A 16,673-nucleotide genomic window follows, 5' to 3' on the forward strand; every position below is an offset into this window, starting at 1 on the left:
TGAACTCCACACTGCCTCCTTCCCCCCAAATAAACAAACAAATAAATGAGATTTTTGATAAAGAAATTAGATCCCTCTCTACCACACTCCCACATCAGTTATAATTAGGTTTTACATTCAAATGTAACAAATTACGATTTTTTTAATTTTAAAATGGACGTCTGTGGCCTCAAACTCCTAAATCAATTATAATTGGATTTTATACTCAAATCTAACAAAATATTAGGACTTCTATTTAAAAATTGACATCTGTGGCCTCTTATATTCTCAATTATAACTGGATATTATGAACAAGTATAACAAAACATCATGACTTCTGTTTTTAGAATAGATGAAATCTGCAACTTTAAGGCCCAAAACAACTTCTTACCCAGGAAAAACATAACACAAACCATGAAGGAAAAATAGAGATAAAATTTGCATGTTTGAAATTTAAGGACTCCTGGTTTTTCAAGACCAGAAGCTGCTGTGGGACACCGGTGTGGAATGTCACCAGTGCATGTTATGACATCCTGAACACTGGTCAGAAAGACAAGGGGCAGCTGATCCCTCGGGGGATGTCCCCTTAACCCATGGGTTACAAAACAGGCTTTGTAAAATGTTCGAGCAGTTTCCTCATGGCCACAGGCCAGAGAGGGACCCTTTCAGAGATAGGAAGAGCTACACAAGGTAGAGCAGCACCACCCACTAGCTGAGGGGCTGACCCTCCCCCATGATCACAGTGCAGGGATGCCAGACACTAGGGTGACCATCGACACTGCCAACCCATGTCAACAAGCCAAGTCGTGGGTGCAGCTGGCCAGAGATGAAGTTTAATCGATGCCATGAATACTTGGCTGGGAAATCAAAGAAACCTCAGCCTGCTTTCTCACCCTCCTGAGTGACCACAGACAAGTGGTTTACTTCCCCTAGGCTGAGTTTTAATTTTCCTCTCTACACAAAGGCATTAAAATGTACAATAAATGCCTTAAAATGGCTCAGCAGGTTAAGGCACTTGCCATCAAACCATGTGGTTGAGAGAATTGGCTCTTGCAAGGTGTCCTCTGACCTTTAACAGAAGGGCATTGCATAGATAATGTCGGCCTTCATGAAGTTTGTGGAAAACCTGATGCAATTATTCAGGAAAGGTTTTTGTTTTGTTTTGTTTTTGATGTAAGACTGGAACAACTCATGAAATAGAAGTGAACACCAATGTGCATACCGGCAAAGTAGCCCGCAGAGCAGATCGGCACATTCTCTTCATGTTGAGTTCAGGCCGAAACAATCGGATCTTGTTATCGACTCCTCGAAAAGCCTTCAAGCCTTCAAACAGCTGAGGAAGAGAGAAAGGTGTCAGGAGGTGACTGAAGACAATCTTAGTGGTGAAGTTGCTGCCCTTGGCTTCAACTTCAGATGAACAGTTGATTGAACATGTTAGAATAACTGGAATGGAGGGGGGCGGGGAAGGGGGCGCAATGGGGGAGAGAAGGGGAGGAAAGGGGTCCTCCTTTCAGTACTCGACCTGATGGACAATCAGGAAGGGAAGATCCAAAGCGTACTGATACCCAAAGCGTACTGATACCACCTCTACCCACTGCTGGCCAGGAGCTGAGAACGAGGATGGGGAAGGGAAGGAGGGGAGGGACCAACTGTTAGTCTAGTTTTTGGAGACAGTCCTTTCTCAAGGTCCTGCTCATACAGGACTGCTCTGACCACCTTACCACCTGATGGGGACTTAACTCACACATGCCAAGATTTCTTCCTGACAGTGCCAGCTTCATGGACGACTGAACAACTGAAGGTGTGCACCCATAACAGGGTAACCACTGCTCCCCACTACCCTCTAGGCTCACAATGAGACACCCTAGAAGTCCTGTCTCACCAGAAGGAAATGAAGAGAAGTCCAGTGTGGTGGTATTTTATTTGTACTGAAATGTGATTTTAATTGTATGTTAATAAATAAAGTTGCCTTGGGGGTCAGAGCTATTAGAGCCATAGCAAGAGCATGGCGGTGGTGGCACACGCCTTTAATCTCAATACCATAGAAGACCTGGAAGTCTCTACAGACAGGCAGTGACAAGGCAGTCATGTGTTTGGGTTTACAATCAATGAGAAGGCAGAACAGAAAGACTATATAAAGATAAACACATAGGAAGTAGGTCTCTTTCAGAGAGGTAGGAGCACCGCAGGAGGAAGGGTAAGGTTTTAACTCTGAGCTCTGACCTCTTGGCTTTCTTCTTTACATTGGTTCTGTGTTTCTTATTTAATAAGACGGTTGGTTACATCTACAGTCCAGGGACTTGATCAGGTTAATCTGGCACATCAAGATGCCCTCAGAGGAGTCCTCGCCCTTACAATATCTTTATTTATCAATCTGTAATGTTCAGTGGTTTGGAAAAACCAGTGACTGAGAGAGGTAGGTGGGTCAGCCTCCAAAGGCTGACATCAACAGCCTGCTCAGAGCTCAGTCAACCTGACAGAAAATTCTTTTAATTTCTTTCTTTTCCTTCCTCTTTTCAATTTATTTTAACGTATATGAGTGTGTCTGCCTAGTGTGTTCAGGGGCCAGAAAAGGGTCCTGGTCCCGGGGAACAAGGGTAGAGGTGGTTGTGAGCAGTCATGAACCGGGGTCTTCTCCACAGGCAGAAGTACTTTAACCACTGGGACACCTCTCTGGGCCTCTTCCTCTTTCTCTCGGTACCAAGTATTGATTGATCCCAGGGCTGTGTGCATGCAAATATCTACTCTACCAACTGCCTACATCACTAGCTCTCCAAATTCCACTAATCCCTCCAGAAAGAAGGAAACCACTGGTAACAAATGTTCATCAATGCACCCAAAATGGCATTGGTGTTTTTTCCTCAAGGGAACATCTGCTAAATGCCCCAATCAAAGTAATTATATCATGTCCTTTCAAGTAAAAACAGTGTCCGTGAAAGAAATGTGATTAGTTTGACTCACAAACTCCTGGCCAAGGTGAGGTTGCTTCCCCTAAGGCCACAGCACACCAAAGGAAGCTGTGGAGTGCTGTGGAGTAGCTGTTTCGTCACACAAAATATTAAAATGATGCTTACTAGAGAACTGATAATAAAATAATGATGAGCAGACAAAATGGCTCAACAGATAAAGATGATTGCCTCCATGACCTGAGTTCAAACCCCGGAACCCATGCGAGGAGAAAACTGACTCCTGTGGATTGTCCTCTGACCTCCACAGGTGCACCATGGCAACACACACACACACACACACACACACACACACACACACACACACACACGCTCACATAGATACACACAAGTAAACATGAGGACCTGAGTTCAAGTCCCAGAATCCACGTAATCAAAGCCAGGCATGGTGGTTCAGGCTTGTAATCCCAGCTCGAGGGACAGACAGATCTCCGGGGCTTGCTGGACAGCCAGCCGAACCTCAGTCCCAAGTCACTGAGTCCTTGGATTAGAGAACAAGGTAGAAAGTGTCTAAAGAGTGACAAGCAAGGTCGAGAGAGACAGAGAGAGAGAGAGAGAGAGAGAGAGAGAGAGAGAGAGAGAGAGAGAGACAGAGAGAGAGAGAGACAGAGAGAGAGAGAGAGACAGAGACAGACAGAGAGAGAGAGAGAGAGAGAGAGAGAGAGAGAGAGAGAGAAGGAAAGATTTGTGAACTTCAGTTCTCTGAAAAACAGACATAAAGCTGATGATCCCTCAGAACATTCCATAACTGTGGAGAGTTGGAATGTTGTAGATCCAGAGCCCAATCACCCTGCATTATCTTCAATCTCCATAGCCATTAATTACCCACTTGTGTTCTAACTTCACATTCTTTCGTGAATCACTATCAAGAGATCATAAACCAGAAGCTGAGAACATCATCGGATGGCAGGACTTCTTGAGCCTGCTCCCTGATGTCCCAATCAGTACATTTTATAAGGCGCTGACTAATGTCGCCAGCAGTTCCTTCTGTATGTGCCCTGACTGGTGACTTGTCCTGTGACTATGAAAGGTTCATGTAGCTACTTTCATGGTGGAGCCATGTCATTCAGGGCGACCTGATTCCATGTGCCCAGGCCATGGCCACTGTGGACTCAGGATAACCTTCCCTCTTACTGCCTTTGGACCAGAGCTGTGTTTCACACACCACACACCTGCCTCCATGCACAAGAACGTTCCCAGGAGAACAAAGACTCACCCGAAAGCCTGGACAAGGGCACGCGATGGAAAACTACTGCTTCAGGGACTTGTAAATGAACTCCTGCTGCCCTCAGATCCCAGTAACTACACTCCACAGCTGGGCAAGTAGGCAAAAGGCCAAGGGCCATGCACACCTGGATCACAAACTTCCTTTCTAGATGGAATCCAAATATGTACTTTCCCAGCAGCCCCTGCCCAGTGGCCCTGAGCCTCTGTCTGCTTCAGTGGCCCCTCGTGTCTCCATCAAGGCTGGTCAGGACCACCTGCCCAAGAGTGTGGTGCTCAAACCCAGAGCTTCCTGTGTGACAACAGAGGAGCCTTTACCCTGAGCTGCATCCCCACCCTCAATCTAGTTTCTTTTTCTTTTATTGAAAATAGATTTTTTTCTCACATAATATATCCTGATTGTTTCTCCTCCTCCTTCGCTTCCCAATTCCCCCTCACCTCACCTCCCTTTTTGTCTCTCATTAGAAAACAGGCTTCCAAGTGATAACAATAAAATACAACATGATAAAACAAAAAACAACACATCAGAACTGGACAAAATGAACAGAAGGAAAACATGTGAAGGCACAAGAATCAGGGACCCACTCGTTCACACACTCAGGAATCTCATAAAAACACTAAACTGGAAGCCAAAATATAAACACAGAGGACCTGGTGCAGCAGACCTGTGCATGCTGCTCAGTCTCTGTGAGTTCATATGAGCTTTGCTCATGTTGACTTAGGGGGTCTTGTTCTCCTGGGGTCCTCCATCCCCTCTTACACTCTTTCTGCCTCCTTTTTTGGGGGGGGGGTGGAGTGAGGAGGGCGGGAGTGAGGGCGGGGGTGGTTGTCCCCTGAGCTCTGAGGGGATTTGATGGAGACATCCCATTTAGGGCTGAGTGTTCCAAGGTCTCTCACTCTCTACATAATGTCTGCCTGTGGGTTTCTGTATGTGTTCCCATCTGCTGGAGGAGGAAGCTTCTCTAAGGAGGAGTCATTTTATTGCTACTTCTTTTAGAACAGTCACATTTGGTTTTACCCTAGGTCCCTGGGTTATCTAGTCTCGGGTTCTCAGTCACCCCAGCAGTGTCGGGTCCACACTAGGTCTTAATGAAGACACTTCTGGTAACTTAGTCTAGCTACGAAGCCTCATAAAGAAAGGAGCGCTCTGTTTTTATTAGGTCATAATACGGGAAAGGTTGTGGCTTTCGCTCTGACAGAACAACTCTAATTTGAGGACTATTTTTGTTTTCTCTTATGTTTTCAGGCTGGAGGTGGAACACAGGGTTTTATTTACGTGAGGTAAGTGCTTGAACACTGATCTACGTCCCCAGACCTGTTATTTTTTAACTGCAATCCCAGCATTTGGGAGGCTGAAGCAGGAGGATTGTTATGAGTTGGAAGCCAACCTGCCACCGATGATGATAATAATAATAATAATAATAATAATAATAATAATATAAAAAAGTCAAGCTGGAATTTCAGTTGATCTACTTCAAAACCCCAAATCTTTAAACTTCAAAAACAACGTTAATTCTTCCTAATTCGTTTCCTGCAGGCCAGCAGTCCTCAGCCTATGGTGCCTGTGCATTTAGGTTACATAGATTCAAAAAGGAATGGAAATCAGAAACCCACTGTAATTCTGAGTGTTAAGTCTGAGAATCAGGGTCCTAGAAGCCACCAGGTTACCGGCAGCCTTTTCTGAAATGGTCAGTTCACCCGCCATTTGAGGCAAAGGGCTTGGCATGAACAGCCTAAGAACTCAGCCCAGTGCATCAACTAGGAGTCAGTTGGGAGAGAAACTTAGACCCGCTCGACCTGGCGGGTGGTACACACCTGTAATCCTAGCACCTGGGAGGTAGAGGCAGAATTGGGAGTTCAAGGCCAACTTCAGCTATAAGCTGGAGGCCAGCCTAGGCTACAGGAGACCCATCTTTAGAAAACAACAGGTGCCAGGGATTTGCTTTGATGGCCTCTGGAACAGAGGACACCACTGGGTCGGGGGTCATGCAATGGACACCAGCAGTAAAGGGCAGCAGCATGCTTCTGAGCTCACTAAGTAGCTCACTCTCCAGGCAAGGCTGGCCCCTCTCACTTCAGACCCAAGGGTGTTTACCCCAAGTGTCCTCCAAACCTGGAGTGGGCACACCCTCACCCTGTGATGGAGAGCAAAGAAAACAGCAAAAAACACTGTGTCCTTGAGAAGAGCTGGAAAGTAAAACAGTACCACTATTTATCCCACGTTTAAAAATGTCTGTGGTGGGAATCCGAAGCCAGAAGCTGGTTCAAGGACAGATCAGCCTGCTTTCAGCTGGGAACTCCAGCAGACCCCCGAGGCCATGACTCCCAACCCATGATCAGACCAGCTCTGCAGCACTCAGGGTGTCTGAACAAAGACACCCCCAGTCCCTTTTCCAGGGTGCTGTGAGCACCAATTTAATGGTGTGACTTTTGTTTTCTCAATGGGGCTACCCAGGCTGTCTCTTCCAGATGCTATGAGCGCCTCAACCTGAGCATGCTTTGCTATCTGTCTGCCGAGTCTTTGGAGCTGCTATCCATGCTTTGACTTTGTGCTTGCTGCATGCTTAAGTCACTCACTCTAAAGTATGGAACTGCATAGACTGGGTTATCACATGCATTTTCCCTTGGCACCAGGCAGGGCTCTACAGCCGTGGTTCTCCACCTGGGGGTGGAAACCCCTCGGGGATTGAATGACCCTTTCACAGGGGTCAAATTTCAGATATCCTGTACATGAGATATTTACATTGTGATTCATAACTGTAGCAGAATTAGTTATGAAGTAGCAACAAGACCATTTTGTTTCGGGGCGGGGTGACAGCGTGAGGACTGTATTGAAGGGCTGCAGCACCCGAATCTGAGCACCCCTGCCCTACCGCCTTGAGTGCAGTTCCTGATCTTACACTTTTAAGAACACAGATCCTCTACAGGGTGGGCGGGAAGGGTCATCAAGTGAAGGGCCTTGCTGCTAAGTCTCACACCCGAAGGTCGAGAACAGACACCCACTTAGAAAAGAGAGCCAGTTCCCACGAGTTATCCTCTGATGTCCACATGCAGACGTGGAATGCCCCCCCCAACACAATAAATGTAATGAAAAAACTAAAGGTAATATCAGTACCCAACTTAAACAAAAGTATTAAATCATAAATGACTGTACTTCCCAAGTTCCATAACCCTCCAGGAGCACCTGAGGCAGAACTTGAACCCCATCCCTGTCCGCCTCTAGACCCTCAATTTAAACTGAAATATTTGTTTTTTTTTTTAAGATTCCTTTATTGTATGTATGTCCATGTCTCTCTCTGTGTGTGTGTGTGTGTGTGTGTGTGTGTGTGTGTGTGTGTGTGTGTGTGTGCTTGCCCAGAGGCATGAAGAGGGCATTTGATCTCCTTGGAGACTGAGCTGTGAGCTGCCTAAAATGGGTGCTGAGGACTGAACTCTGGTCCTCTGCAGGAGCAGCAAGTGCTGCTAACCACGGAGCCCTCTCTCCAGCCCTGAACACTGATGCACACTCATTAAATGAGTGGGTTCCAAGGTAAGGTGGGAAATCTGAACTCTACACACAAATAATTCAATAAGAATGATCTATAAAGTACAAGCTCTCTAGAAAGCACAGCATTGGAATTCAGTATTCGGAAATGGTTATTTTATCATAGCTATTGATATTTTTTCCTATGGTCCTTTTTCAATCCCTTGGTAGATCTCTAGCACCTTCAATATTCTGGGAAAAGCTATCCCATAAAATGAAATGTAGGGGCGAGGGAAGGGGGCAGTGTTCTGCAGATGTGATTGACTGTGTATCTGCCGACGGCCAGGAAGTGGATTCTCCAATCACTCAAGCATGAAGGAGCACATTCAACCCCACCCTATCCTAGGCAAAACCACAGCCTGGTAACATGACAGCAGTGAGCACAGGCATCTCATCCTATGACCTTTCTCAATCACTCAACGATCTAAGAAAGAGGGAACTTAACAAAATAGTCATGGCTTTGGGGTTCCTTGAGGTGTCATTCTATGGCCCACCTGGGCTAGCCTGGAATGAACTGTGTAGTCTAGGCTAGCCTTGAACCTTCTGTCAGACACCCTGCTTAGCTTGCCAAATGCTGAGATTGCAGTCATGGCCACCACACCTGGCTTGGTGTGGGCTCTTGGACTTCTAATTTTCCTAACTATCCTTCCTATGCGATCTAAGTTTATATATATATGGATGATAGATAGATAGATAGATAGATAGATAGATAGATAGATAGATAGATATAGAGAGAGATAGATGATAGATAGATAGATAGATAGATATAGAGAGATAGATAGATAGACAGACAGACAGAGAGAGAGAGAGAGAGAGAGAGAGAGAGAGAGAGAGAGAGAGAGAGACATTCTTTACACTAGCACCACAGATAAACCAAGACAGTCTGTGAAGTTAGTTCTTAGATTTATCTTCAATCCATTTGGCTGCAGGAGAAATCTGAAGACATCTATGGCAACCTTCAGTAAAGACAGCAGAGCCTTTCCCAGCCCAGAGAAAGTTGCAAGGAGGAGAATCCCAGCCCCCGCCAGCTCGCAAGCACTTACTTCCACGCCATAGTGTAAAACCGAGGCAGCAGGATGTATAGACAAGTTTTCAAAAGGCTTAATGTGAGGTTTCTCCCATCCAGATGCCAAGGACCACTCCACCGTCAGCATGTGGTCGGTAAACGTAGCTCCAAACACCAGAGAGTCGGGGTCTGGCTTTTCCTTTAAGACTGTGGCTGGTGTAATGACAAGGTCTTTGGCCTGTGGAAGAAAAAGGAGGATGGGAAGGAGAAATGATCAGAACCACACCGCACTGGCTAAACAGTCCAAAGGTCCAAATGTGAAAGGCATCCCTTGATGTTTGCAACTAGCACAGAATTTAACACTAGGGGTCTGAGGACATGCTTCGGTTGGTGGAGTGCTTGCCCAGCATGCAGGAAGCCCTGGGTTTAACCCCCAGCACCACTAAAGACGTGGAGGCAGAAGGTTCAGAAGTTCACCAACCTTGTCTAATAAACAAAGCAAGTCTCAAACAACAACCCAAACGTAACACCATAACACTGTAAGAACCAAACGGACCAAACCTGTGCCCAGAGTTCAGCCAATTATTTAAAATCTCTGATCAGGGCTGGCAAGAGGGCTTAGCAATAAAGGCGCTTGCCGCCAAGCCTGACAACCTGAACTTGATCCCCGGGACCCACGTGGTAGAAGAAGAACCAACTCCCACAAGCTGTCCTCTGACCCCGACATAAGCACCATGGCACACGCATTCTCACCCTCGCCCCCCCTACCCCTCGGCCCCCCCCCACACACACACAATAAATTACTGTAATAAAAAAAATTTAAAACAAAACAATAATCTTGGAGCTGGAGAGATGGCTGGGGGGGCGGCATCTTGTTTCTTTGCAGAGGATCCAAGTTCAATTCCCAGCACCCACATAGTGGTTCCCAATCATTCATAAATCCGAAGTTCCTGAGGATCAGATGCTGTCTTCTGACCTCTGTATGTACCAAGCATGTACACAATGCATGCACGCACATACATGAATGCAAAACATACATAAAATAAAATGAACAAATCTAAAAATGTATTTTTTATAAAAATCAAAAATCCCTGCAATAGTGTGGCAGTGTACACCTGTCATCCCAGCACTTTGGAGGCTGAAGAGGGAGAAGTCACATATGTGAGGCCAGCCTGGACTACATGGCAAGTACCAGGCCAGCCAAGGTTACATACATAGGAAGACTAACTCACAAACCAATCTCTGCAATGACTTTGGATGTAAAGTTGTGAGAAGCAGACCTCAGGGATGTGCCAGCATGGTAGGTGTGGGGAAAAGATGCAGGACTGAGGGGATGGTCTGCTCCCACTCCCACCAGACTCAAGTGAAACATTTCAGAAAGGAGGGGCCTCCTCCAGGAAACACAGGCCTGCTCACAGTGGCAGAGGACCCTTGAGGATTGAGCCACTGCTCCCCATGGCTGCACACCATCTCCCCAGAGCATTCCAGGCCCAAACCTCCGACTCCTCCAGATGCACAGGGCAGAGATGAGTGCAGCAGAGCACTCTCCTCTTTGAAGATGGACCAGCAGAGAATGGAGCCTCAGATACAAGCCCTCTGTTCTGGGAGGACAAGATCGTGAACAAAAGCCCTCCTGTTTGGGGACACAGAACAACTGCACTTAGCCACTCTCCACAAAGCCAGTTTGACCATCACAAATGGCCAAAGTCGCCACAGTTCTGATCCTTGTGAACAACTATACAACAGTAAAAAACAAAAACAAATAAACAAAAAAACTCTAGAGAGGAGCAAGCTCTTGGAGGGGGTGGGGCTGTCAGACTCTTGTCACTCAGGTGGCTTATAAACTCTCCTTAGCTAAGGATCATCCTGCCTCTGCCTCCTGAGAAGCAACAGGTATGCACGTCACCCCAGGTCTAAGCAGTGCTCACTAGGCAAGAACTCTACCAACTGGGCTACACGCCCAACCCCATCCACAGTCTGTGACAATGAGAATATCAACATTTCTCCCAGGAAGCCACAGAACAGGACAGACTGAAGATGGATAGTGCGAGCTGAAAGGTGAGACTGAGTTCCAGACAGACCTCAAACACTGCAAAGCCAATGGGCATTGGCGTTTTAAAATGTTATTTATCATCCTGTATAGATGTGTGAGTGTGGGCACACCACAACATCTGTGTGGAGGTCAGAGGACAACTTTTGGTTGGGAGTTGGTTCTCTCTTTCCAACATGGGCTCCAGGGATCAAAATGGTGTCAGGCTGACAGAGCAATCATTTTCACCCTCTGAGGCATCCATGGCCCTGACTTTCTTCTTAAGTGAGAATCAAGAATGTGCATGGTTCTTCAGCAAGACTTTCTCTCCCCCACTTACCCACCCACCTCCTCCAGGCAGCTACCAAAATGTATAGCTTGTCTACCCTGCTGTTTTTCTCTTAAATTTAAAAAAATTGTCCTCAAGCATAAAAAATAAACTTTACTTTCACTTTTCAATGACCGTCTGAGTTAGGATAATTTAAAAACTCAAGCTTTGCCTCATCAAAATTGAATGTGCTCATTTTTGCTTTTTCCTCTAGCTCTGTTCCTCACCATCATTATTCTTAGTGTCCTGAATTTTATTATAAGCATTAGCTGCAGAGGCATTGTGGCTGGGGGAGTGCACAGAATGTACCGAGCCTGCTGGAGGTCCAGCCCTTGCTTTCTGAACAACGTCAGACACACAGGCTAGCACCTAGTGTTTTTGAGCTACTCTGTGCCTATAATGCCATGGGTCATTACATACATCAAGTCCTTGTTCTGCTAGCAAAGATAATAAGTAAGCAAAAGACTAGATTAAAAGGTGATTAATGCTATGAAGAATTAAAGTAACTCAGGAGAACAGGCAGAGAAGGGAACGTTGGTCTTTGCTTTGCAGAGGCCTGTCAGTGTAGCTGAGCTGCCCTGAGTACAGAGAGAAGGCAGGACGTCTACAGACCTGGGATTAATGCATTTCAGGCAGATGGTCCAAGCAGGACATAGCAAAGACCCTGAAGCAGGAATACAGGGAGCAATGAGAGAAGGGAAAAGGGAAAGGGTCCCAGAGGTCCTACAGCTGTCGCAGTTAGGAAAACCAGGCAAGGAATGGACCAAGACAGACGACTGCCCCTATGCACCAATCACATTCCAGCTCTCAGAGACCTCTGGCTGTTTTGCTGAGACTGCAGCCTTGGCTACCTCCTTCCCGGGAATGTAGTTTGCCATAAGCTCAGCAGGCACAGTAAGCCTCACTCACCACACTACTGCAAGCATCAGCCTGTGGAAGGGACCATCACCAGGGATGCCTGCAGAGGCAAGACTGTCCTGTATGTATTTCCTGGTGGTTTTATCAGTTGAATAAGCAAGCTCACCTATACTGTGGGATGGTCTGTATGTCAAGTTGCTCTGATTGGTCAATAAATAAAACACTGATTGGCCAGTGGCTAGGTAGGAAGTATAGGCGGGACTAACAGAGAGGAGAAAAGAAAGAACAGGAAGGCAGAAGGAGTCACTGCCAGCCACCGCCATGACAAACAGCATGTGAAGACGCCGGTAAGCCACAAGCCACGTGGCCAGGTATAGATTTATAGAAATGGATTAATTTAAGCTATAAGAACAGTTAGCAAGAAGCCTGCCACGGCCATACAGTTTGTAAGCAATATAAGTCTCTATGTTTACTTGGTTGGGTCTGAGCGGCTGTGGGACTGGCAGGTGAGAGAGATTTGTCCTGAATGTGGGCAAGGCAGGAAAACTCTAGCTACACAGCTAGGGTGAGAAGCACTTAAGGAAATGTAGGTAAAAGAATCAGAGCAATGCTAAGTTCTGTCCTGCTGGGCTTCCCCACCTCCATTCCAGTGATTTTCCAGGCCCAGGCCCTCAAGCCTGGGAGGTCAGCCGGAGATAGTTTGTGGTCTGCACTTTGCCCAGCTAAAAATCATGTTCGAAACTTTGAACAAACTAAGTCTGAGCCCCAGGGCCCCTTGGAGGTTCTAGGTCCATTTTGAAATGTGATCTAGTTTATAGCTTTTAATTTTTTTCATGGTTGGACAATGGAGAAGCTCAGTGGAAGAAAAAAAAACACTTGCTGTGAAGTAAGAGGAGCAAAGTTCAAACCCCCAGGTTAGGATGACCCTGGTTTAGTTTATACAGTTGTACCAGTTCTGAATCCTTTACCTAAAATGCTTCCAGAGCTGGGCTTGTAGCTCAGGGTAGAGCACTCTGCCTACTGTGTTTAAAATCCTGGGCTCAACACTCAGCATTGCAAAAAGAAGAAAAACAGAGGTGGGGCCACCCAGTCAGCCCAGGCTAGACCAAAGCACTAGAGCTACGTAAGGGCCAAGCTGCACAGAGAGTACATTTATGTTCAAATTCGTGTTTCCTCGAGGGCCAAGGAGACGGCTCAGAGGTGAAGAGTGCTTGCTGCTGTTTCAGAGTTCAGCTCCTAGCATGGTCAGGAAGCTTGCACACAAGCGTAACTTCAGCTCCAGGACCTTCTGCCGTCTTCTTCTGGCTTCGAAGACAGTGCACACACGGCAACATCCACGCAGACACACAAATAAACCAGAAAGAGGTTAAAACAGTGTTCTAACTCTAACTTCCGGATCCTGGCGGAGATTCTAAATGATAAAATGTCCAGGCTTCCTTCCAGTTGTATGAACCACAGCATCTTCTCTGACTACCACCCCTCTCGTCCGGACTTGAACATAAAGAACGCCCTGGATCCAGTTGTTTTCTAAGTAACACAAAATTTCACCAAGAACTCTAAATTCCTTTCTGCAATTCTGGAAATCAAGAGTTTCTTGTTTTATTTATTTGTTTGTTTGTTTGTTTGTTTGTTTTTATTTTGTTTGTTTTCTGACAAGGTTTTTTTGAGACAGGGTCTCACTATATAGCCCTAGCTGGCCTTGAGCTCAGAGATGCACCAGCCTCTATGTTCTGAGTGCTGGAATTAAAGGCAAAGGCTGGGGGCACAGGGAGGTGGGGGTGAGGCCTGAAGACATAGCTCAGCAGTTAAGACCACAGCACCCACATGACAGCTTACAGTGCTCTGTAATCCTAGTCAGAACTATGTGGACACCAAATATGCATGTGGTACACACAGAGAGAGGGGGGGGGGACTCATACACACAAAGCAAAAATAAATCGATTTTTTTCTTTAAATGTCAGATGGGCTGGTACACACCTCTAATCCCAGTGTTTGAAAGGTTAAAGCAGGTGGATCCCTATGAGTTCAAGGCCAGCCTGGGCTACATGGTGAGACCCTGTCTCAGAACGAAGAAGGGGGAGGGGACCAACCAACCAGTTTTTGTTCAGTGACGTTTTATATCAAGGGAACTGGAAGGCTAAAGGAAAGCATGCTAACTGGGAAACAGTAAGAAAAAACAAGTTTCCGGGCCATCTATCTGGCTCAGTGGGTAAAGGTACTTCGCCTCCAAGCCTGATGACTTAACTTCAATACCTGGAACATGGTAGAAGGGGAGAGCCAATGCCTACAAGTTGTTCTCTGATTTGCACATGCATAGACCCACACACATATACAAAGTAAGTAAACAAAAACATGTAAAAATATTTTCAATTAAAAAAAAGGAAAACAATCTTCTGTTGATATCTACGATGAGGAAGCACCTGGACACTTTCCTCGCCGAGCCCAGCCGTTCTTCTCTGCACTGGATACAAAAACAAACAAATCCAAAGCGCAGACTACGTCAATCAGCACTGGAAGGCACTAGGCTCTGCATGAGCGCCTGCAGCTTTCTGCTCCACTGAGAAAGACTGCCTGGTCTGCTCAGTGCTTTTCTATGGGTCCTCTCTGAGAACCTACAGAGGTCTGAAGAAGAAATGCTACAGCTTTGGGGTCAATCGGGGAAACTGTAAGATGCAGAGAGCTCATTTCTTTCGAAGAGGACCCTGGTGTCCACAGTAAGACTCAGGGGTAATAAATACAGTTCTTTAAAAGAGTGAGCTAAAGGGAGCTGGAGAGATGGCTCACCAGCTAGAGTACAGGCTGCTCTTCCAGGACTCAGGTTCGATTCCCAAGAGGCTCACAAGTCATCTGTAACTACAGTTCCAGAGGATGCAATGCATCTAGTTTCCAAGGGCACTCACATAGATGTACACAAACTTACTACACGCACGCACACATGCACATAATTAAAAACAGATCTTTAGGGAAAAAAAACTGAGAGAAAAGGCCTGTAAGGTGGCTGAGGGCAAAGGCGCACACTGCACACACCTGTGCTCTTTCTAGCACGCTCAAGTCAAGGTGGGGAAGGGGAGAAACAACCCCTCCAAGTTGCCTTCTGACACCCACACACGCACCATGGTATCCTCCTACAATAATTAATAAATAAGTAAATAAATGACTGCTTTCCAGGCCCAGCTAGAAAACATCACCCTCACTTTGATGGGACCCTGTCACAGTGGGAAAGGGACAATAAAAATAAGAAAGAATCTATGAGAGACCTGGACCACAGACAGAAAATCGTCAGAAGCGAAGATCCAAGCTAAGGATGTGACTCTGGAACAGAGACTCTTGGCTTAGTATGTGAAAGGACCCTGGGTTCAACAGCCAGCACTGAGCTTTCAATAGAACCCATCAGATGATCAGTACTGTCTCAAGCCACACCAAGAGCACAAGAAGAGTAGGTGGGCGGACATCAGCACACAACCAAGCTGCACACAAACTTCAGTTAACAAATACATTATCTTCACTATGAAGTCTATCGTGCACTGAATACTTTGTATAAAAAAAGCATCAAGTCCTTTCAATTGAAAAACATATAATAATTTCTTTTGAGAAATTGACTCAGTGAACCTTTGTCTTATAAAGCTTAGCAAAAATCCAAGGCCAGTCTGGTTTGCACGGAGTTCCAGGACAGCCAGAATGATCACCAGCTTTTCATGTAAGATAGCCGAGTCCTGGGAGACTCTGGGGATGGAATTCTAGGCAAGCACTTGTGAAAGAACTGAGCCCCACACCCACTGACTACAGCCTCTTGGAAACTACCGAGCAGTCTATAAGGATTAGCAGCTAAGCCTATTGCTTAGGGCTACTGGGGAATTACTTCAGTGCACCAGAAATCACACAGACAAAATCCACAGCAGCTCACTGTAGCATATTATACCATATTTTGGTTTAAAACAAAACAGTTGTGAGCAGAGGGCTTATCTTGAATTCAGCATTCCCCAGCACTGTCCCCACACCCCGAGTGTCCCCTGTGGGACTAAGCCCCTCTCTGAACTCTGCCAGGATGTGAGGTCACAGGACAGTCTGTACTATGGATGACAATTGGCAACGTGTATCAGAGCCAGCAAAGCGCAGTCAAGCACCCATGGAGATCTGCAAACCGCTCCAGGCTGGGGGCTGGCGGATGAGGATGAGGGCTGTCAAGCACTCTGATGAGATCTTTATCTCTGTCCCTTCAATAACTCCTCTGGGAAGCATGAGGCCATGTCATACATAAACCACACAATTCAGATGGAAAGAAAATGCAACCCTGGACTGTAGGATTTTTAAGGAGAGAAGACACAGTGCCTTTTCTAGGACAAGCAAGGTGAAGAGTTTAGCTGATACAATTAAGGAAAAGAGAAAAAAAAAAAACCTCAGGTTCCTATTCATCAATTGACTCTTTTCCAATAAAATGTCTGATTCATAAAATAAAACAAGCAGCTTACTGCTAGGTAAATTTTGTTTTGCTGACTGGTAATAATGTCGAATGACTTTTTCCCTCCCCAGCTGTAATTTAAAATTCAAGAAATCTGTGTAAACTTACACAGTTAAAATTCCTCAACCTCCAATCTCAACCTGAAATGCATTACCTCTAACTTAACCAATCCCGCAGACGCCTTACCCTAAAAGTCTCAGCCACTTCTGATCCTCGTTCTCCACCAAAGGGCGCCGCGCATCCATTACTGCAGTCCTTAAAAATAAAAATAATTAAACCTCCATTAAGCAAAGTTGGGTGG

General features: G+C 46.0%; 1 protein-coding gene across 4 annotated transcripts in view; it reads right to left on the reverse strand.

Moving 5' to 3' along the window:
- Bcat1 (branched chain amino acid transaminase 1) overlaps positions 1–16,673 on the reverse strand; it is a 95,127-nt gene that overhangs the window by 44,134 nt on the left and 34,320 nt on the right. For all 4 annotated transcript variants that reach the window (XM_016008322.3, XM_006990044.4, XM_016008323.3 and 1 more), the window contains exons 2-4: positions 16,559–16,627; positions 8,736–8,936; positions 1,202–1,312 (exon numbers count right to left, since the gene is read on the reverse strand). In XM_016008322.3, coding sequence (XP_015863808.1) covers positions 1,202–1,312; positions 8,736–8,936; positions 16,559–16,627 — 381 coding nt within the window. The remainder of the gene's footprint in view (positions 1–1,201; positions 1,313–8,735; positions 8,937–16,558; positions 16,628–16,673) is intronic.

Source organism: Peromyscus maniculatus, chromosome 3, assembly GCF_049852395.1.
Source record: "Peromyscus maniculatus bairdii isolate BWxNUB_F1_BW_parent chromosome 3, HU_Pman_BW_mat_3.1, whole genome shotgun sequence".
Classification (NCBI taxonomy): Eukaryota; Metazoa; Chordata; class Mammalia; order Rodentia; family Cricetidae; genus Peromyscus; species Peromyscus maniculatus.